Source organism: Glycine soja, chromosome 14, assembly GCF_004193775.1.
Source record: "Glycine soja cultivar W05 chromosome 14, ASM419377v2, whole genome shotgun sequence".
Taxonomy (NCBI): domain Eukaryota; kingdom Viridiplantae; phylum Streptophyta; class Magnoliopsida; order Fabales; family Fabaceae; genus Glycine; species Glycine soja.
Window position 1 is genome coordinate 46,457,983 of NC_041015.1, and position 24,564 is coordinate 46,482,546.

At 33.0% G+C, this 24,564-nt stretch overlaps 1 protein-coding gene across 2 annotated transcripts; it reads right to left on the bottom strand.

Moving 5' to 3' along the window:
* Positions 1-3,838: 3,838 nt before the first annotated feature.
* On the bottom strand, positions 3,839-7,714 carry LOC114385484 (mitochondrial succinate-fumarate transporter 1-like). 2 transcript variants are annotated; one of them, XM_028345589.1, is made up of 3 exons: positions 7,511-7,714; positions 5,904-6,347; positions 3,839-4,711 (listed from the first exon to the last, which is right to left on the bottom strand). In XM_028345589.1, the coding sequence occupies exons 2-3, from the start codon at positions 6,312-6,314 to the stop codon at positions 4,172-4,174; spliced, it is 951 nt and encodes a 316-aa protein (XP_028201390.1). In that variant the 5' UTR covers positions 6,315-6,347; positions 7,511-7,714; the 3' UTR covers positions 3,839-4,171. The 2 variants fall into 2 exon arrangements, with proteins under 2 accessions (XP_028201390.1, XP_028201392.1); XM_028345591.1 differs by having other exon boundaries at positions 5,904-6,305; positions 7,511-7,709.
* Between the last annotated feature and the right edge of the window lie 16,850 nt (positions 7,715-24,564).

Below are 24,564 nucleotides of genomic sequence, written 5' to 3' on the forward strand. Positions count from 1 at the left end.
AAATTAAATTTAATTACTAAAAATTTACAATAACTAATACATACGGCTTAACTAATCAAATTAAACTCCCTTAATTTATAATATTTGTTTCATCTTTTATTTGCCGTTTACACACACTTTTTTTTAATCTTTTTTCTTTAAATTTATTATCAGATCTATTATTTTTTTATCTCTTTATTCCATCCTCCTAATCACTGGATGGATGTTATCCATTTTCCTGTATTCACCGTGAATGCGAGTTAGGATAATTTGTGATAGAAATAATTTCAACCCTCTATCTTACCTTGGACTGTTTTGTACAGTAATTTTTTTAAGGATGTACAGTGATAAAATTGCCAAACAAACAAATACTAATTCAATGTTTTTGGTTTTCTTTTATTCCCCCAAAAATTAATTTTGGGGTGAGTAGCATTAATTGAGAATTGTATGACTATGTTTGATTAAAATTGGAAAAGTACAAAATAAAGAAACAAAAAATTATTGCTTCAAGAGTAATACTTTATATATTTTTTCAAACTCTAATCTAAACATGCATTAAGTTTCTAACTTTCAAGGTTAATAAAACTAATTGAATGCGGGCCCGGGACTCATAAAATTTTCAAAAGAATACTTATATTTATTTTTTAAAGTCATTTTGTTTTATTGTTTAAATGAAATCCTTTACAACTTACTTTTAGAACACCATCCTCAAATACATACCAATTTTCTTAAAATATGCTTTGTCAGCATAAAATACCGTTAATCAATAAAAAATTAGGTTGGTATAATTTGTAAGATAGATAATGTAAAAATAAACAAAACTTATACAGTGGTTTGTGAATAAATGATGTTATAAAACTACTTTGCACTGTCTTCTTCAAATATTTGATCTTACTAATTTTCAAGCTGTTGAAGTTCTCATAAAATCATTATAATCCTCACTTTTTGTTGTTTTATGCATCAAGTTGTTCGCAGATACACCTCAAACATGTCCACTTTCTAGTCCCCCTACGTATCTCAGTCCATCACAGTATCCCATATTTGGAATGAGAAGATCCACAGGCGCAGCCTGGTCTAGTTGAGCTCCTAGTTACCCTTTTCTCCAAATTTTCTCTACACTCAATATGATAGCTGTGTTGAATAGCCTAAGGTAGTGGCTATGTCATAGCAAAAAGGAAGAGACTCCTAGAATGCCAGGAGGAAAAAAAGTTTTGCTACAGCACCTGACAGGGGCAAAAAGTATCCTTAGTTCTTAATTTTATAAAAACTTTCACTTTAGTTTCTAATATATTCCTCTTCCTAAAGGATATAAACGCCCAATTGAGTGCCCTAAAATCAGAGAGAAGGTAGAAACCAACTTAAATCTTGTCAATTATCATTCTCTGTGAATTGATTTGAACCTCAACATAGAAATTAAACCACTGAGAGGTTAGCTGAACTGATAGGAACACCTTTTTGCTGAAGCTGAACTAAGTTGATGCATTAAGCTACTGTCAAGTCATGTTTGGACACATACATATCATATTTTTTGCTTTACTTCACAGTGATGATGGATTAGTTAATTTTCAGCTTGCTTAAGTGTGCTGCTTCCAATAATTCCAAGTCAATTATGATTCAAAATAAAAGAGGTAGTATCATACTATCATCTCAAGGATTGGCCTGTAACAGGAGAATACACAAACAATCATGGCAGCTAATTTGGTTTGGCACCATTTGGGCTATATGTCTATATCTGCATATAGTACTCAATTATGTGTTGATTTTACATTGGGGGAATTCTCATAATTGGAAACCATTATTAGCATCAACAAATCCTGAGATTACTTGGATTATTGATAGCTAACAGTTGACTGGCCACCAAGAGTGACCAAGATTAGGTTGACATATAAAAACAGACATACCAAGAATAGGAGTTCTCTTTTTTTTAATTGACAAATATTAGTTGTTAGTATTATTAGTTTTTTGTCAGCGGAGGAATTTGAACCCATGACCTTTCCCCTCTCCCCTTCTCCCTTCACCTCTACACCAAATCTTATATCTCCACCAACAGCAGGGGTTATTTTTGAAGAGTGGCAAAATTTCAAGGATAGCCACACAAGGGCACTGTACTTATATTTTGACAATACTATTCAATTATGTAACTAAACATTTTTCACTTTACAATTTTTCACTGTGAAATTCTGATACTGGGGACAGATGTCGTACCGGATGTCACGACATCACGCTTCAGAACATGCAGATTATATTTGACTGTATGAACAGATTAAACAAGTAAATAACACACGAGAATTGTTAACCCAGTTCGGTGCAACGTCACCTACATCTGGGGGCTACCAAGCCAGGGAGGAAATCCACTAAAATAGTGTTAGTTCGAAGATCTAACAGCCACTGTTTACAACCTTCTCACCTAACCACTACCCGTGCAACCTCTACCTAAGAGCCACTCTTAGATATGAGAACCCCTCTCACTCCCTCTCAATCACTCTCCCGTGTTTACAATTAAATCAAAGACACACCAGAGATTGCTCTCTGAACAATAGAGATCAACTCTACACACTCAGGTCCAACACTTGATGTTAGGGTGACATCAAGGTGGCTCACAAAACACTCAAGTCCCAAAACTCACAAAATAACTCTTCAATCCCGGACTTGGTAGAAAACTCGTGCAGCCTTCATGTTTATATAGCAGTGTGCGTATCTGGGCTGTAACAACTTGCGCTGGATGAGATCTATCATTTTCCTGAAAATCTGCACTTAAAGATCTAAAAGATAAAGCTTGATCTTTTAGTTTTTTATCTTTAATCTTTAATCCCTGAACGAACTATTCAAGTTTGTAATTCGAACTTTAATTATCTTTTAATTCGTTCTTAAAGATAGATCGCCAAATCTGTTGCTAACTGCACATTAATCTGTTAAAGATATAACAGATTTATGTGTCCAGTATTTTCGGGCAAGATGTCCTGGACATCGTATCCGACATCGTGGATCCTGCAGCTTCAATTCTTCATTTGACATTTTATCTTGCCTTGTGCATTGTGCAGCCCAATCTGATTCCTTGACATAACGTTGGACATCATGTGCAGCAACTCCAGCTTTCCTTCAATGTCTAAGTGCTTATGTTTTAACAAAATTTTAGCCAATCTTTTAAAGCTCAGTAAAGTTAAGCACTAACACACTGTAATGAATAAATTATTTTTGGTTCCAAATTGTGTTATTTTCATGTTTGATGAAGTTAATGGAGTTAATGATTCACAATTTTCTCATTGTTGGTTTAGTATTATATTTTTTATTCAAACACTAACTTAATTGAGCAAAAAAGGCATCTTTAGAGCATGTGTTCAGTTCTGTCAAAAGAAAATAGAGCATGTGTTCAGCTGACATAAGATGCAATGATGAAAAATCAAAGGAATTGAGGAATATAAATAAAAGACGCATGAGGTACGCCATATACAATCAAACCACGAGATACACGTATACTACTCTTAGGCCAGTGCAAAACATAAATTATGTGTAACTCAAAAATAATAATATGATGCTACCTCTTTTATTTTTGTTAAGTTATACTAATAATTTCAGAGTAATAGCAAAAAACATATTTTGTTGCAACAACAAACCCCCCAACTACATCACCAACGACACTAAAAAATCCCAATTGTTGGTATGCGACCCTTCGATTATTTACATCATGATTGTCAAAATTATAAATGAATTATTGATCTGGAGAATGGAAGGAAAACGTAATCAATTCATGTTTTTTGATTCAAACCATGATGATTTAAACAATTTACACAGAAGCATTTTGTTCCTTTTCCAAGATCAGTATTCAAATTTCTTATAAAAGTAATTGCCGCTAATAATATTTGCTTTCCAGAAAATAGCCTTTGACATTATTTTAGATCGCTTGTGACATGCGAAAGAGCTAGCTTGCTAGTAGTTCTACATTATTGAACTAGCTTGCTAGTAGTTCTACATTATTGAACTATTGGGAATACTTCTTTAGTAGTTTAGGCCACATGAATGTACGGACCCTAATAATGTCCCCTAATGCAAGTATGGCCCCTAATGGTCCACCCAACAAATTTGAGGGAATTAAAACAAAAACTGTATAGATAGAGGCTAAAATAATGATTTTTGTAGCCTTGTAATGAAACTAATGTCTACTGGAAGCAAAAAATAATGCAAAGAAAAAAAGTTACAATGTTGAAAGTTGAAGATATCTCCTCTCATACAAACCAATTATTTGATCAGCTACACCCCACATAATGGCCTGTCCAGGTGGGATCCTCATGAGTCGAGGCAACAGACCTTTCCATAAGGCAAGAAGTCCTTCTTCTGCATATATTGTTCTAATGGCATGGATCATACCCTTGTATTTCAGTACACCACCACCTTCTCGGCTCTGAGCCATCAACCTTGTTTTCACTACATCAAATGGACCAGTACAAATAGGCCCTGCTGTGCCTGCAAGGAATCCAGAAATCATAGATTGCCATGGTTGGAGGACTCTCCCATCCCCTTCATCTTTCTTCCACAAAAGCACATCGAAAGCATTTTTGGCAGTAAACATGGCAGACTGATTTGTCCCATTACGCATCACAGTAGGAGCAACTCCAGCCCAAAGACCACAGAAGCCTTCTTCCCTAATAATCATGCGAGCACAGTTAACAGGACCTTTATATTTCAAAAGCTCTGGGCTTAGACCCCTCTGCTGCTGCAGTCTTATCTTCACCACCTGCAGTAAGCCATAATACAGACTTGAATCTCCACATGCCATGAAGAAACTATGCACCGATGTTTGCTATGTTAGATATGTTATATGCTGAATACCCACACCAATTGGCTACTTTATAAAATGTTATTCATTAGTGCAACCGAGGGCGAGTCCTGGTGCAGCGGTAAAGTTGTGCCTTGGTGACTTGTTAGTCATGGGTTCGAATCCGGAAACAGCCTCTTTGCATATGCAAGGGTAAGGCTGCGTACAACATCCCTCCCCCATACCTTTGCATAGCGAAGAGCCTCTGGGCAATGGGGTACGAAGTTTTTTATTCATTAGTGCAACCACTTTAGGCAACTAGAAAGCAAGCAACATCTCAACAAGATAAATTTGTTTGAACAAGCAAATTTTTAAAATCTGTCACTTAAAAAATCTTATGATTTATTATTTCCCAGCTAATTAAAGGTTGAAGATCTTGCCAGGTCTAACAGTCAAAAGGAGAGGAGTGAAAGTAGAGATTGATACTACATTCATTATCTTAGAGATAACTTTTTTGCTTCAGGTTTAATTGAGATAAATTTGGCAGTAAAAACATAATTTCACAAGATTAATTTAATTAAAGTAATTACAAGATTTTATTTTATTTTATTTTTTATGCATAAAGGTTTAGGAGAGGGGGTGCCTTATTGCAAGGTCAGGGGACTCAGGATATGCTACAAGCCTTTGTAATAGTAAGGCCTTACAATAGTGATTAAAAATGATCTTCCAATGAGAGTTCACTAGCTGTAAGCAAACCTAACTACGTAAGACCTTTTCCTCTGTGCCATTTGATCCTACCAATTGAATCAACTATCGTTAGCTGATTTTATTAATTTCAAACATACTATACACTAGAAACATCTAAAATAACTAATGAACAAAAGTCAGAACCAGACCATTCATGCATCTTGTAGAAGTATTTTTAATAAGACATGTAACATGAATTAAGATTCAAGTGGATTAGGAAATGATACATTGATGGATCAGAGGCAATTAATGCTAGGAGTATGGAAGTTTTGATAGAAAGTCCCAACTAAAACAGAGTTATGGTATGCATTTTTCCTTGAGGATTTCTTTTGCGTGATTATTTAGTTCATAAGTAACTTAATAACAGGCTATAAAAACTAGAATAATTATTGATTACATATCAAACAAAATAAAATGCTCAAACCTCAAATGGAGTGACAATAATAACAGCCTCAAGCACCCCAGCACCAAACCCAGAAAGGAACCTCCCATGACCGCTAACCTTCCCAGTCTCAGGGTCCTTAAATGCTGATTGAAGTACAGCATTAGAACCCATTCGAAGTGAATACTTCAAGGTCAAATGTGTGGCAAAAGGTGTCAATCCTTTCCATAAAGCCCGTACCCCTTCTGTTCGTGAAATTGTGGCACCACAATGCAGTATTCCCTTGTAATTCCCTGACCTATCAAGCTGCAATCTGGTCTTGATCACATCAATGGGCTGCAGGCAAGAAGCCTCCATAATCCCTCCAAGTGAGCCAGAGATAGCCTTCATGTAGGGTGGGATTGATTTCTTTGGATATGAGTTGGTGTTATCTTGTGCAACATCCTGTTTCATGATTGATGGAGATTTAATTTGTTCTCCTTCAAGCTTCAATAGAATATGGCAACATAAGTAAACAAGCAAGATAATCAATAGTGACATATTGAAAGTACATGCTTTTTTTTTAAAACTGAAAAGTAACAACCATTGGGCTTAACTTGTATTTTCACAAAAATTCTTTTGTATGACCAAATAAGTTCAAACAATTTTAAAAGTATCATACATGTTTACCAATAAAACAAAACCATGAAAAGAATGGTGCAGAGTTTTAAAAAAAAGTAAGGTGTCCATAGGGTCATGTGGAATGTCTTCTCCAGGAGACAATAGCATTCCTCCTCTACTTGCAAAGCAACCAACAAATTATACACGAAAAGTATGGTGGAAAATAGAAAAATCTTGGATTGGATTACGGTGGAAAATAGATGAATTCAAATAATTTATCGTCGGTCTCATAGGTATCCTCCTTCAGAGGCAATCCTTTCCGAGACATAGTTGTACACTAAACGTGAAAACTTCTTCCATCGGGAAATCGAACCTTAACCCATCACATTGTTGTGAGGAAGTAGTCCTTTCTGCTAGACCCAACACCCGTTGGTAATTCAAATAATATATGAACCATGCAAGGAGGGACAGGTATCTAACACACTTATTAGTTTAATTTAACGAACAGACATCTAATTTATCAAAATTGTTCTTTCTTAAAAAATAATCGAAGTTGCATTTTTTAGGCTCTAAAAGAATCACCCTAACTCAAATCCAATCCACTTTGGGGCAAATTCACTAAAAGGTATCAAACCATACAGCTCAAATAAAAGAAATAAAAAAGAAAAAGAGAAGGAATAGAGAGAGAGAGAGAGAGAGAGAGAGAGAGAGAGAGAGAGAGAGAGAGAGAGAGAGAAAGTTTAGGGAAATTCCGCTGCCTACAACAAAATTGAGTCCATGAAAGTATCGAATATTTGTAAAGCAGATAGAGGATGGATTACAAGTTGACTGCAAGAGATTCCCTCCGACCAAACTCGGAGAAGAGGGTTGTCAGCTCCAAATGCAAAAACAAATAAAATCTTGAAACCTAAAGCTGTGGACAAGAACCATTTTAAGGTTGAAGACAATAACAAGGAACATGCGATGCATGTCAAGGTTTCATTTTTATCAGTTAATAAAACTGAACCAGAATCTTATCACAAGAGCAAGAAGAAGAAGAAGAAGCTCACACAGTAGGTGGTGGACGGCGTCGCCGAGGGATTCGGAGCTTGGAGAATCTCGTTGCGTTGTGTTGCCTCGCTTGACCCTGCTGAATCCCAGAACTTTTTATAGTTATGTTTTTGTCTTTGTTTTACGTATTAGAACATGTCCCTAAATGTTTAATTAACTTATGAATGCGTCTCGTTGAGTTGCCTTCTCTCTCTCACCACTGATAAAATAGTTTGTCTTATGCAGGAAGGAGGAACGAATTTACCAACTGATGTTAACATTAGATTATGAATAATTATTATAATTTGAAAAAATTTATAATAATTATAATAAAAAGATTGAATTAGTAATTTAATATTTCTTTTAATTTAATTTATCTCAAGGTGAAAGGAAAAAAATTAAATAAAACAATATAATAAAGAATTATTTTGATATTTGTTTTATTAACTTTAAATTAATGATAAAAAATTGTAAATGAAATTAAGTCTAAAAAGAAAAAAAATACTCGTTTTATAAACTTGTAAATAATATTTTTGTACTCTCATGCTTGAAGAAATATTTAAGTAAAAAAAAATATTCATGATAAATCATTATAGTTAAATTAAATCTATAAATAATTTTTAGGGAAAATTATAATTGTAATAACACTTTTAATTTGTAAAAAACACCCACCTTCTTTGGAATGATTTTTTTTAAGGTTATGATTTTTTAAATGATTAGTCAATAAAACATAATGGTGTATGATTTAAAAATTAACAAAATTTTATTATAATTTGTAATTTTATGTCATTGCATATACTATTAGACATTCATATTTTATTATGAAAAATTTCTAAAAAAATTATTAAATAAATAATGTTTGATTAAATAGAAACAATGATTTTCTCATCGTTTTACAATAAGATTTCTTTTTTTTTTTCCTGTGTTGATAGCTTAAATATTATATAATGAAAATAGACATTTGCTATTGAGATATAGACACTTACCAGTGAGATATAACTCTCCCAAAATTTTGTCACAATCATTATAAATTTTTTCAAGATTATAATAATTAGTCACAATTTACTATTAACATCTAGATATATTTGTCGCACTTTTTATACTTTCGGGAACTAAATTTTGTATTTTCATCTTCCAGAAACACATTTGCCAGTGATGTGAAAAGACGAAAAGTCAAAAAAATATTATATGACAAATATGTCTCTATATTGACAATTAGAGATGATCAGTTGACAATCATTTCAGTGACAAATTTGTCACTATGGTGACAGACGAAAGTTAACGACCGCATACATTTTTGTCGCACTTTTTACACTTTCAGGGACTAAATTTTATATTTTTATCTTTCAACCCATTTGTCAGTGAATTACACATCCAAAAATAAAAGTGGTTATTTAACCTTTTATATATATATATATATATATATATATATATATATATATATATATATATATATATAATAAATGTACACATGACGTTGAAAAAATGTAGACATAAACTAAAATTTAGAATTCTCAAAAAGGACTGTCACGTGGGCCGAAGCACGATATCTGGGTCGAGTCGGGCTGCATTCCCTCTAACTGAGATGTTGATTTTAGATTACTAAAGGGAGTTGCTTGGTGCACCCAGCAACTCGGGTGAAAGGGCTAAAATGCCCTTCACCCTATCCTATAAAAGCAAATAGTGACTCATCCGTACGAGTCATTATTCCCCACACTGTATACGCTTCTTCTTCCTCCTGTTCTGCTTCCTGCTTCTTGCTCCATAGGACTTCTTCGTTTTGGTGCTTCTTCTCGTTCCTGCGTTCGTGCTTCCGTCAAGTTCCTGCGTTCGTGCTTCCATCAAGTTCCTGCGTTCGTGCTTTCGTCAAGTTCTTGCGTTCATGGTTCTTCTTTCTCTTCGTGCGTTGTTGCTTCTTCTTCTTCTTCTACATGGGTTCTCCTTCGAGGTAAGTAATATCTTGACTTGTTGTTTGAATGATGACACCTTCATATGGTTGTTGTTGGTTCTTCTTCATTGCGTTCTTCTTCTCCTTCTCCATATGGTTGTTGGTTCTTCTTCATTGCGTTCATGGTTCTTCTTTATTTGTTTAGTATTGATTTTATTAGTTTCTGACTTATTTGTTTATTATTGATTTTATGTATGATTATTTATTATTATAGTTGTGTAACTTTTAAAAAAATTAGAAGAAGTATTTAAAAGAGAATAAATTTGATACTTGTGATAAATATGGAAACAAAAAAAACAAAAATTAGATTAGAAAATATAAATTTGTTAAAATTTATGAAACAAAAATTTAAATTGTAAAAGATTCTTAGTTTAAGAAAATGAGTGAAAACCAAAAATAATATCCTAGTTATCAGTAACATTAGATTAGATATTAGGAAGTAATGGTTTTATCTATGAAAAAAAATATGTTAGTTATTATTAAGATTAGATTTTAGATTAGATATTAAATTTTAAATATGATAGTATTGAAGTCATAGTTCAAATTTATGTAAACAAAATGTTTGAATAATTTAAAATTATTATAAAAATTAGTGAAAGAAAAAATTGTTATAAATATTTTTGAAACAAAAATTCTAATTTAATATTGTTATAAAAATTTATGAAACCAAAATTTGAGAAAAATTTAAATTGAAATTTTTGATAAAAAAAATTATTGAAAAGTTTGAATAAATTTGTTTGAAAATGATTGAAACAAAAATTTAAATGAAAATTATTGAACCAAAATTTTTAAAATTGATGAAACCAAAATTGAAATTTTTAAAAATTGTTATTTAGTTTAAAAGAATTGTTGAAATAAAAATTTAAATTATATTAAAAAAAATTGTTTCACAAAATTATTTAAACAAAAAAGTTAAAAAAGTAAAAAATTGTTAGTTAGTTAAAAAAATATTGAAATCAAAGATTGAAACCATATCTGAAAAAATTTTAAAATTGTTAGTTATTTTTAAAAAATGATTGAAAACATAATTTAATTTTTTTAAAAAAATTGTTAGTTAGTTTAAAAAACATTGAAACCATATACAACCACATTAAGAGTGTGTTGTCGAGGACCCTCCTATGGTCACGGAGGAATTGAACGAAGAGTAGCCAGAAGCACCTGTTGAAGAAGTTGTTATTGATGTTGAGGGTTTTCCAGGCAGACCCCATGACACATTAGTTCTCAAAGATTTTGAAAATCACATTGCTTTGAGAGTCTAGAATTGAGAGGTATGTAATTTTTAAAAAACATAAAGAACGCAGTTTACTAGTTAATAATTTTTTTTACATGATCGATATAATTGTTTGCAGGAATGTCCTAAGCTAAAACTATCTTCCCATGGAAGGAAGATGGCTAAGTTCGGGAGGCCTGCTCTAGAGATTGAAGGTCTTGTGGCGGCCAGTGGACTAAGTCCTTTGATCGTATGTTCCCTAGATATGGGCGATCAGGGACTAATGCCTACTTTTGTGGAATGTTGGCATAAGGAAACTAGTAGTTTCCATTTGCCGTCGTTGCTACATCTGCTTGTTGTAGGGACATTCCACAACTTCAAGCTACTTCATGTCGACGACGCTATTGATATGTTGGTGGAATTACTCGAGGTCTGCACTGCAGAGGCGAGAGCTGAAACGATTTAGTGACATGACTCTTATGTTCGACTATCGTGACTGCGCAACGTGTATTAAAGGAAGATCAAGGCATGTGACTGGATTGTAGTAGCACGAGTGTATTTGTTACATCTGCTTGGATGCACACTCTTTGCTAACAAGAGTGTCACACACGTGTACGTGGTATTCTTGGATGCACTGCGTGACTTGACGCAGAATGAGAGTTACGCTTGGGGCACTACTGCACTTGTGCACATGTATGATAATTTAAATAACGCGTCGAAGAGCATGACGAGGCAACTTGTAGGATATATCACTATGTTACAGGTTAGTTAAGATGTTACAAAAAAAAATTTCATTGGAATTAAATATTATATGTTGTCGTGTATTTTAATGAATATGTTTGCAAAATATATTTAGTGTTGGATTTACGAGCATGTTTCGTCAGTTGGTGTCGTTGTACCTGTCGAGGATTATAATGAGAAGAGACCGCGTGCATGTCGATGGACCCCTGACAAGGCACTGCCTGTTAACACGTATCGCAGGCGTCTGGATAAACTGACCCCTGACGTGGTGTGTTGGATTTCATACGGTGATCACTGTTCATTTAGAGAATTTGAGGTCATCTCATTATTTTTCGGCCATCTCAGATGGGGCCCCTTGACGATCATTCACCGACCGGAGAGGATTGTACGATAGTTTGGCTACATCCAAACTATTCTGCCACATCTTGTTGCGTCTTCGCTCTCTGTTGAAGAAATTGATAATAGATGGATGTAGTTCAGTGAGTACATTCCACCTGTAGAGCAATTATGTGCAGTGCCTGACCAGTGACCACTGTTTGCCAGATTACATGGATTGATTCTACATGATTTCGCACTCATTCATGAGTTCGGGACAACCAGGGGATCCTCCTAGAGTTCTGCTGGTTCAACAATATGACACATTTGTTGAACTAGATGTGTATTAGCAACCGATGGTGGCAGCGGCACCTAATGAGGCAGACGATGATGTGCATCATGTTTGACATGCAGTGGTAATATTTTTTTTTTGCTATTTGTGTTTGTTGCTTTCTTTTGTATTTTATTACTAACAATTGTTATGTTTGTTTTTTCACTTGCTAGAATGGTTTTGTAGCAATTGCTGATAAGTTTGAGTGACTACTGAACCTGAGGATCCTGACCGAAGGAACAGAAGCCTATATTGTTGTTGAAGAATGTCTAGGCATCACAAGAAGCTACATTAGCCAACCAACCGTAGGTCACAAATCGAGGTTTAGGCGGCGTACAGACGGTCATTAAAGTTGTTTTATTTTTGCCTTATATATGTCATTTATAATTTTTTGGATAATTTATTTATTTGGTACATTTATTTATTAACAGTCACATTTGGTTATTTATTTGGTACATTTTCAATTTTTTGGATAATTTATTTATTTGATTCATTTATGTATGGGCACATTAATGATTATGTGATATAAATTTGTCATTTGTTTATCGTTAATTAACCGTTAATGTTGTGTTAAGAAATAAATTAATTCATACAACAAAAATAAATAATGCATGCATGATAAATAATTGTCAAAGTTGACAAGACATTGTCAATTGCATGTGTATTTTTAAAAAAATCAATACTACACATACGTACTAACATAAAAATGACAACTTAGTTATTTTAGTTCTAATAGAAGCAATATATGTCTGATGCAAAATTAAAGCATGACAAGACATTGTTGTACTTGACAACATAAACACAAATTTGTGTGTGTCTATTTTTAAAAAAAATTTACAAGTAGTCTTAGTGAACACCATCTACATATATCACACCAACACTCTCAAAAATCATACATTCTCTCCCATTCCAACTTGACAAACCAAATTTTAAAACAAACTATGGCATTTTTTGGAGAAATAAACAGTCAGACAATTGTGAACTCCATATTAGCTTTTATTTTTTCGAATGGATCGATTATGCACAACGAAACTGGTGTTTATTTCCAAAGTTCCACTCCAATACCCATTCGAGTACCTAACGATTGTGGTTTTCAAATGCTAAAAAGTAGAATGCACAATACCCTTTAGCTAACCGACGATCAATATTTGGATAAAATTTACTACCGGCGACCATTCACAGATGCAAGTAACCAATTTCACTTTCAATCTATGCAATTGAAAAACGATGATGATGTTAATACAATATTAATGTGTAATGATTAATTCTCGTGTGTTGGCCCAATTGAGTTATTATGTACCATTGGTAGAACATCGGATGGTATGTTAAACTTACTTCAAGCCACTATAACCCCTACTCATGATGCCTTGCTATATTACAATGGGAGGTGAAACATGTCACGCCAACACGACTTTGTCGGTAACTCATTCATAGGAAAAAATCCAAAAAAAATTGACATTCCTTCTGGATGTACCATCGATGAATTGAAGGATTTGATTAAGAAGTTGCACCTCAAGGGATTCCCCCTTATGGTATTCATGAATCACAAACGGTAAGGTGATTATTTTTTCGATAACCAGATCATTATGAGTATTCAGACAAAGTTATCAAATTTGAAATTATTGAGCTGAAAACTGACGATGATGTGCTAAAGGTCTTAGTACAGTCTAACTACTGGAAACAATTTGGGTCAATAGAAATTTTAACTATTTTTAGTAAACAGGTAATGAAAATGGAAGACGACATGCCTCGATCGCAACATGATTCAATGCAAAATTAGTATTAGTTAATTGTAGTTTTTCACGCATTTTTTTTTGTTTCAACTATGTTGAAGTTAAGGTAATGTTTGAATTCATGTCCATTAGCTAATGAAACCGTATGTTTATTATTTTCAAAGTACTTAATTATTTCCTAACTTTAAAAAATAATGACTGAAAACAAAATTATGAATGTCAACAAAATAATTATTTACACAAACGTCAATGGTAATAACATATTTTATGTTCATGGTTCATCGAAATCAACAAATTCGGTTTTCTGCCTAGAAAATTTTGTGTAACGCTGTATTCTACCTATGTACGAAGTGGGCCACTGCTTTGCCTAAGAATGACAATGTGTACTCCACAACAACGCCACTGGCGGTAAAGGACAATGGTCTCGTAACAAAACCTGTTAAATAAAGACAAACAAATTAAACGTAAGATATCCAACTACAGTGTCACCAGTTATGCTAACATCATAATTATGCAATTACCTATACAAAATGATTTCCATACACATGATCAATGCATATTATGTGATGCACAGAAGAATCTGGTGGCGGCTGACTTCTAAGAGAAAAAAAAAGTCATGTTTTGTTGTCGTGAAATAGAAACAACGATCACGTTGTATCGTGAAGCAATGACATATCTCATATTTGTAATATTCATCCATTTGTCAATGGTAACCTACATGTAAAAGACAACAAATGACAATTACTTAAAGGTTATTTTAAGAAAAAGTGACATAACAATGAACTTACGCACCATAGATAATCCGTCAACAAGGAGGAAACACTTTAATTCCTCGAATCTCTCTATGCCACCAACCAGGTTGATATACTCTTCGGACCAGCCTGTCAGTTCTTTATGCAGATGGTTGCGCACCAATGACCATGATTCTTCACTCATACCCAATAACGCAACTATTGCCCGATAATCACAATTACCATCCATTTTGACACAATAATGTTTTCAATAGAATACTAGATGCACGAATGAAATTAATCCAACATTGGAATATTTCGTCTCTGTATTGGTTCCTCAAATGATGATGCACTACATTTCACTGAAGAATAACTATTTTGCACAGAGTATACGCATCAACATACTCCCAATAAGATGGATCGCGTTTTGTTGACTTTTGTTGTTTGGTCAACGGTTTTTTTGGAGCTCCCTTGCTCTTTACCTTTTCTAGAGGAGGACACATAGAGTTCACATCAGGATAAGCAATTTCTCGTAACTTTGACTTCACATGTACTTTGCCACAAACATTGAGCTGCTCAAAGCGTTTCGATATGGTTTTCATCTCCTCACTTATGGTCACCTGTGTCTCACATAATCCTTGATCTGAAAAACTAAGTCTCCACCGAAAAATGTGAATTGTCTCGAGTGGTATGGAGCTAACAACATATTTATACAACTCACATGCACATGGAAGACCGTGGGTACTCCTCATGACATATCCACAACGTGAGGGGTTTTTACCTGCATAAGGTACACGCTCATACTCAGCAACAATTTCATTTAAAGTGTACCTTGATACCATGCCAAGTAATTTTTTGTACAAGATAACTTTAAACATATGCCCAACCACGTGCGTGCTTGTCTCAAAAGATGCTTTAATCTGGGTGTGTTGAAGTGCCATCATATTATTCATTGCTTCCCAAACACTACATATGTCACCAAGAGAGTTTTGTATGAGTCTCTTTAATGACCAATGAGCATTGTCAACCTTACAAATGAAATATACAACATATAAAAAACCGCAACATTTTCATTTAAGTCAACACTTAAAAAAATGAACACAAACAAAAAACAATATTGATACCTGTTAGTGGTTGTGTTTTCTAGATGCATTACTTTGTTGGTCCATGCTTTCACAAATCTTTCTTTGTGCGGAATCACTTATGTTTGACACACATAGTTCACAAACATAGGCCACAGAGAGCAAGCCATTTCAAATTTTTTAAGATACTCATCAAAGGAACTCTCACATGGACAGTCAACCAAACTCCCCCAAGCCTCCATCATATAATCCCATGCATTCTTTTAAGCAACCAGGGTTTTGCACTTTGCCTTCACATTCTTGTCAATGTGGAACCAACACAGCAAATTCGTAGCATCCGGAAATACAGTTTTCACTGCATTTATCAAAGATAAATCTCTGTCGGTGACAATAACCTCGGGGAGTGTATCAACTTTCATGAAAAGACCCCGAAACTGCTATAGAGCCCAAGCAGCATTATTAAGACGTTCTCCTTCCAAGTAAGCAAAAGCAGTGGAGAATGTCATTCCTGTTGGTGTAACACCAACAATATCAAACAACAACAGTTTGTACCTATTTGTTTTGTAGGTATTGTCGATAAAAAAAAACCAAATTACAAGAATTGGTTAACTTTACTTCATCAGGATGACTCCAGAACAAGTCACGTACAACATTATCATCCTTCAGCCTATGCCAGTGAATATATTAATCTCGATCAAGCAGCATCATCAGTTGTTGCATTTCGGTGTTACTCCCATTTATGGAAGAATAGTAAGCATGTATGACATTGTAAATTTATTTGATTGTTGTATAAATGTTGTCATTGTGCTCCTTCAACATCAACAGAATGTTTCTTGGTTTCACCATGGACTTTGTCATATCAGCAACAAAAATCTTCTCATCCTTTGTCAGTCGACTCGCATATGGATGCCCAACTAATTACTTTGTCATTTCATGATTGTGAACCCCACAAATTAACTTCACCATCCATCATTCTCCTCCCAAAACTGGCTTCACACGCAACTTAAACGGACATCCACATTTTCTATTGCCAGTGCATGTTCTTACCAAATTATGTTTCTTAGGCCTATACTCACCACTCATTTCGCAAGCTATCAACAGAAATGAGACTCTTCCTCGAACACCAATATTGGTGTCTGGCCTCATTATAACAACAACAAATCCAATGTCATGAGCCAACGATCGAGCCCATTGTAAAACTTCATCACGGCTAACAAACAACTATAACACAATTCAAATAAGGCCTGACATCAATAAATATCTATGTAATATAATTATTGTACCAACAACAACAAATTACACAAATACTTGAGAAGTTTTAAAGGCATCAGAGCAATCAACATGTTCTACTTTAAAGCCAACATCTTTTTCATTTTCAACATTCATATAAACTTCTTCAGACATCATACTATCACACATCCACTGGTTTTCGTCCATCTTAATAAAACATTTAACAAATTCAATCAATGACAAAAAATTATACAATCACCTTATTTGTTATTGACACAAATATAGTTGTTTACAAAAAAAAAATCACTACACATTTTCATTAAAATGTCATATAAATCTAGTAAATACATCATTCAATAAAATACATAATTATTAATCATCAGTATATTAATTTTTAAGCAATATAATGTTAGTTAATTATTGATCATCAGTATTTTTTTTTCACCATTCTAATTACTTAATACATTTTTTTATATCACTATAAAAAATAATATCACCAAATCAAATTTTCTGAAATTACTAAAACTAGTACAAAAAAATAAATAATTAATAATAATTAAATTAACAATATTTAAATTATAATTTAATAAATAAATAAAAAAAACAATCTGTATGTCCATACGGATTGTCAATTTGTATGGTTCATACGGATCAGCAATATGTATACGAATCAACAATCCATATGGACCATACGAATTGTCAATCCGTAGGTTCATAATTTTTTTTTCACGTATCTCTTCTTCTCCAACAACGAAAACTAACCAAAATTCACCGTACACTCCTAAACAACGCACGTACACCACCGGAGACCAAGTACGCTTTGAAATCGACCTTAACGGAAACAACTTACACTAAGTGACGAGATTTTGCGGGGAAAAAATGGCACTGTAAAAATGAAAAACTCCTCCTGCTATTAAGAGTATTTTCAGCATTTATGAAATTTGCTGGATGCCCCCAATATTCCCATTACTAAATTGTAATTTTGATTTGTTTTAATTTTAGGAAATATAATATAACTCGAAGGAAAATAATAAAAAAAGAAAATAATAATAATAATAATGTATTTATAAATACACAAGAAAATAATAATAATAATAATATATTTATTTCACGAGGAATGATTTATATTATCTATTTATAAATACAAAAAAAACTATAATTAAAGATATAGATAATATATAAAGGATAAAAGAAAATATGAAAATCCATAAAAATAAGTCTCGTAGAGAATTTAAATAATAAAGAAAAATAATAAATTTTGTTGCAATTATAATATTTACCTTTTAGAAAAATATGATTGTGGTTTAATTTTGAATTTAAGGTAACAATCACTCTCAATGTTTCATTTCATTCATCATCAATTAATGACACAGAATCACAAATTTAACACAAGAAGAAGAAGCTCACAGTGGGTACTAGATAACTTCTTGGTTCTTAATCTTAAAAGTATATATATAATTATATAATTTAAAATATTCTACAAATTTTTTTACTAACCTCTAATAAAAAAAATAATAGGCAAGCTATCTTCCCATTATTTTAGTTTTTTTTCCATGTCACGTACATGTTTAGGTTTAAGTTAGTGAGTTAATTTTAAACCTAAAATTAATTTTTATAATTGATTTTAGGTTAAGTAACTTTAACGATAAAAAAATTATATTAAATTTTATTATTAACTTACATTTATAACTATAATATTTATATATAAATTACACCATTTTAAATTTAATTTTACAAAACTTATTCAAACATGTATGAAATATGTGAGACTAGCCTTAAGATTTGTTTGGTCTCTTGTGAGTGGTGAGCTTAGAACCTAACTCACTTAATTTTTTATTTCTTTATGAATAAATAATCATTTTTGTTTTTGAATGTATAAAGCATTGGTAATTTTTTGTTCATGAAAGATAAAAATTAAAATTTTAATCCCGAAAGTAAAAAGTACGACAATAAAAAATGATACTCAAATTTTGTCACTACTTAGTGTTATTACAATAAAAATTTTAAAACAACACATATTATGTTTATTAATCAATATTATACTTATTATTATGTTTGTTCTATCCTATGTTTATTTTCTTATTTTTGTAGATATTTAGTGTAATGTTACGCTTACAACCGCTAAAAATGAAAAAGATGAATATTAAATTATATTTTGAATAAATAATTATTTTTATACATAAATATGAAATGCGTTGACAAATTTATCCATAAATATGACATGAGTGTTTTTTCATTAACCATAACGGATGAATGAATTTATCTTTTTTATTTTACTTTCGAAAACTAAAATTTAAATTTTTAATTTTTAATAACAATTTTATTAACCTTTTACCTCCGTGAACGAAAATGATTATTATTATTATTTTTATTATGTTTCACTTAAATTTTTTAATATAAAAAGTATATGCGTAGCTCGCAGAATCACGTCGCATTTCTTGACGCCGAATTCTAGAAACCCGTACATAGTTTGTTTTACGTGTTAGAAATTGCCACCAACATTTCTTGACCATGCGATAAATTTTTTTTAAATGAGATACATAAATAATTACATACAATGTGATCTTAATCATGTCTATTTCCAACTAGTCCAAACTTTATTCTTTATAGAGATCAATCCAAAATACAATACAAATATTGCACACAAACAAACTTATAATGAAATGATAAACTTCAACTTTATTTATGCAGAAAATCCAAATAACAAATATGTTTGTAAACCATAAGATATAAAACATAAGTAAGACTCCTACTAAACTAAGGTACTGTCAGGAATTATACCCATATGAGCAGTGTGCTCGTGAAAAAAAAAACTTTAGTGTCATACTTTTAGTAAGTGGATCAGTTAGCATGGAATGAGTTCCTATATGTTCTATACAAATCTATATTTTCTGGATTCTTTATTTAACAACCAAATACCTTATGTCAACAAACTTGTATTTGGTTGAATTCTTAATAAGACTGCTAAGATATTGTTTCAATAAACACCTGATGGCTACTTAATGTTGGCGACAACTAGCAAGCCAGTTACAATAATTTAGCAATCATAAATTCTAGTATAATGTCTCATAGCAAAATATTAACTCCACCAACATGGTCAAATGTGAATCCTTATGTGAAGTGATTGCTATTAAAACATTCTGAAATAATCGAAGTCAGAATACCCAATGATCTCTAAACTTCTAGACTTTCGATATGAAAACAGGTAGTTTCTTGTTCTCTTCAATTAACGCATAATGCGCTTTACTACTTCTAGTGTTACATGCCAAGATTACTCATATATCACCTTAGGATTCCCACAAAATAATTTCAAACTCCAAATTTTACACATGCAGATTTGGGATTCACATAATATGAGTAATTTAAACCATAGTAGTAACAACAACAACAACAATTAAAGAAGAGAACAACAAACATGCAATGCATAAATAATCTTTATGGTAAATTTCAAGACCCAAACAAGATACCTAGTGCACCATTAATCCTCAATCTTTGGATTAAAAAAGACTAACTGCAAGCGTTACTCTCAATGCATTGATCAAACATTGGTGATAAGTCCTGTCAAACAGAGGTTGTCTTTGGACACTCCATTGCTCACATGGAAAACTTATATGATGATTATTTCGGTCAAATAATGATTGTCTTTGAACATTTCATTATTCATATGGAAAATCACACTATTTATAATCATCACATGTTTATCATTGCAAGCATGCAATTATTCTGTCAAATTGTGTCTTCCTTTGGGTCGAGCACAATTCACATGAATAATTTCATGCAACATCCAGGTAAATTCAATCAAATAAATTTACGCAACAGAGGTTACTTTGGCAACATGTTGTTTCAATCAATTTAACCAAAAATACAAGACAATTTAATACAATAAATGGGAGGTCTTAAAATTACACAGATTTTCTTAAAATTACACAATTTAACCAAAAGAATCCTTTAAAGATACTAGAGAAAATATTTCTTTATAGTCAATGCCTTCCTTCTAAGAAAAGCCTTTAGCAACTAGACGAGCCTTATATCTCTCGATATTACCCTTTGAATCCTTCTTGATTTTAAATATCCATTTACAACCAATAGGTTTCACACCTTCAGGCAATTCGATTAGATTCCAAAATTCATTGTCATTCATAGACTTCATCTCATCCTTCATGGCATCAATCCAATTTTGAGAGTTAGAACTGTGCATAGCTTGACAGAAGTTGATTGGATCATCCTCTGTTAAACCAACACCATCCTTATGTTCTTCGAGAAATAAAATATAATCATTTGAGATTGCATTTCTCCTCTCTCTAATGGATCTCCTTAATGACACTTCTTGAGGTTGTTGAGGTTGCTCTAAAGGTATTTGAGGGAGAACCTCATTGTTGTCTTGTTCTGGAACAATGTCAATAGTTTGAACATTGTCTTCTATTACTGGAGTTGTGTCTTGAATAGTAATAGGTATGAGGACTTGATTACTATAAATAATAGGTTCTTCCTCAAAGACAACATTCTTTATGTTCTCTTCCTTCCCAAACTCAACTTCCTCAAGAAATATTGCATTTCCCATCTCGAAAAAAGATCTTAAGGTGGGATTGTAAAATTTATAGCCCCGAGAGCGTTCATCATAGCCAACAAAATAGCAGCTAATTGTTCTTGAGTCCAGCTTTCTTTCATATGGCCTATAAGGCCGTGCCTCAGCTGGACAACCCCAAATGTGCAAATGTTTAATGCTTGGCCTTTTACCAGTCCAAAGTTCATAAGGGGTTTTATTAACGGCTTTACTTGGCACCCTATTAAGGATGTAAACTGCGGTCTTTAAGGCTTCTCCCCAAAGTGACTCTGGCAAAGAGGAATGACTAATCATACTTCTCACCATATCCTTAAGAGTTCGGTTTCTTCGTTCTGCTACACCATTCATGTTGGGTTTGCCCGGCATAGTGTATTGTGGAACAATTCCACACTCTTTGAGGAACAGCGCAAAAGGTCCTGGACGTTGTTCTCCTGATCCATCATATCTGCCATAGTACTCACCACCACAGTCAGATTTGATAGCCTTAATTTTCTTTCCAAGTTGAAGTTTAACCTTAGCCTTTAAAGTTTTAAAAACGTCTAGGGATTGAGATTTCTCATGTAACAAATATAGGTAACTGTATCTAGAGTAGTCATCTATGAACGTAATGAAATATTGTTGTCCATTCCAAGAAGTTGTAGGAAAAGGACAACAAATGTCTGTATGCACTAGTTCTAAGACGTCTTTAGCTCTTTCGGCACCTAATTTCCTTATGTTTGTTCGTTTTCCCTTTATGCATTCAATACAGACCTCAAAGCTGATAAATCCAAAGGATCAAGAATTTCATCTAACACAAGTCTCTGAATTCTTTGTTTAGAGATATGGCCTAAACGCTTATGCCACAAGGTGGCTGAATTCTCATTCAATTTTCGTTTTGTACCATGTGAACTTATTTACAGTATTTCATTATAGGAACTAACAACATCAAGCATGTAAAGATTATCAATTAAAGAACCAGAACCAATCATATTTGAATTTTGGTAGAGACTAACTTTATTATATCCAAATGAACAAGAAAATCCAAATTTGTCCAAACTAGAAATAGAAATCAAATTCCGTCTAAAAGATGGTACAACAAAAGTCTCAAACAAATCCAAATAAAATCCAGTTTTTAACTATAATCTAAAAGTTCTAATAGCTTCCACTGCAACCTTATTGTCATCACCCACAAAGATGAATCTTTCATCATCACTTGGTAGTCGGCTCCACAGGCAACCCTGCATAGTCATACTTATGTGAGTAGTAGCACCAGAATCTACCCACCAAGTATCTTTAGGTACGAAAGCCAAATTAACTTCTGAACAAACTAGAGTAAGAAATTTAACTTTCTTCACATGCCATGCGGCATACTTGGGACACTCTTTCTTCATGTGTCCCGACTTCTTGCAGAAGTAACAGGTAAATTTCTCATCCTTATTTTGCTTTTTATGCTGAGAAGTCCCTTCCGCAGCACCCTTTGTCTTTTTCCTTTTCTTATTCTGAGAGGTCGAAGTCAAGTGAGCACTTTTAGTCCTATCTCTCTGCAGCCTCTCCTCCTCTTGCACACAGTGAGATATAAGCTAATTAAGGGACCATTTGTCCTTCTGAGTGTTATAGCTCACTTTGAATTGTCCAAAGTGTGCAGGAAGCGAGATCAAAACCAAGTGCACGAGCAGGTCTTTACCAAGCTCTAACTTAAGTGACTTGAGTTTTGATGTGAGATTGGACATCTCCATAATGTACTCCCTTATGTTTCCTTTGCCTTTATACTTCATGGAGATGAGTTTGGCCAAAAGGTTACTCGTCTCCGCCTTTTCATTTTTGGCAAACTATTGCTCAATTTCCTCAAGGAATTTCTTTGCACTTTGACCCTCAGAAATAGAGCCCCAAAACGCCTCTGGAATAGAGCGCTTCATGATCATAAGGCACATTCGGTTGGACCGATCCCACTTCTCAATTTTTACCTCATTAGAGGTTTCCGGAGTGGAAATGGATTGTTCTGTCCTCAATGCCAAGTCCAAATCCATACAGCCAAGAACAATTTCTACGGCTTCCTTCCAGACCTTAAAATTTGTCTCATTCAACATTGGATTAAAATTCACTTGGATAGCATTTGCAACACTGGTAATATTAACTAAACAGAGAACAAAAATAACATGTTCACAAATAATCAAGCAAGTCATATAAAGTATATATAATAAGACATGCAAATATTTCCCATAACAAATCCATCACAAGATACCTAGCACAACATTAATTCTAGTCTTTGGACAGAGAAATTAATTTGTAATTGGTACTCTCAACGCAATGATCAAATATTGACAATTAGTTCTGACAAATAATAGCTTTTCTTTGGACCGACTATTATTCTCATGAAAAAAAACTTAATAATTATCACATATTTATCATCGCGGGTATGTTATTATTTGGCCAAATTGCGTCTTCCTTTGGGCCGAACACAATTCGCATAAATAATTTCATACTAACATCCATGCAATTTAATTAAATCAATTTACACAATAGAGGTTACTTTGGCAACATAATGGTTCAATCAATTTAATTAAAATTACTGGACACACAATCAAATGGAAAATATCTGTAATGGTTAAATTTGCACAAATTTGCACCCAATTGTGATAGCAGTAAATGTTTGAAAAACTACATCATGGTAAACTAATTATGCACACGAAACAAACATATCACGATACTATCACAAATTTATACCAACCACATGAATAACATAAATTATCAGCTGATCACCGTTTCATAAAAAAAATTGTTGGCCCAAAAAAAAAATATTTATGAAATTGTGTCACGTACTAAATGCCAACACCAGATACGTAGAACCTTTATCCCAAATAGAATAATATGCCAGCAGATGCAACACAAACGAAACAAAAAATTGTACAATCCCGTAAATCAAATGTAGAGGCCTTTTATTAATTCTAAAGAGGAGAAAAACTTTATGACCATAACACATGAATTTAGGGGTTTAACAATTTTATTGATCAAAATAGTTTCTCCCCAAAATAAAATTAGGGTTCATATTACTAAAATGATCCAGATATAATACATATCAAATAGAGCTTTAAATCCCAATAATCTAACAGTAATGGTGGCTCTAATACCACTTGTTGGAAATTTCAATAAACCATATACAATACCAAATGAGCACCAAAACACATTACGTCAGATTATCAAGAGGTTTTA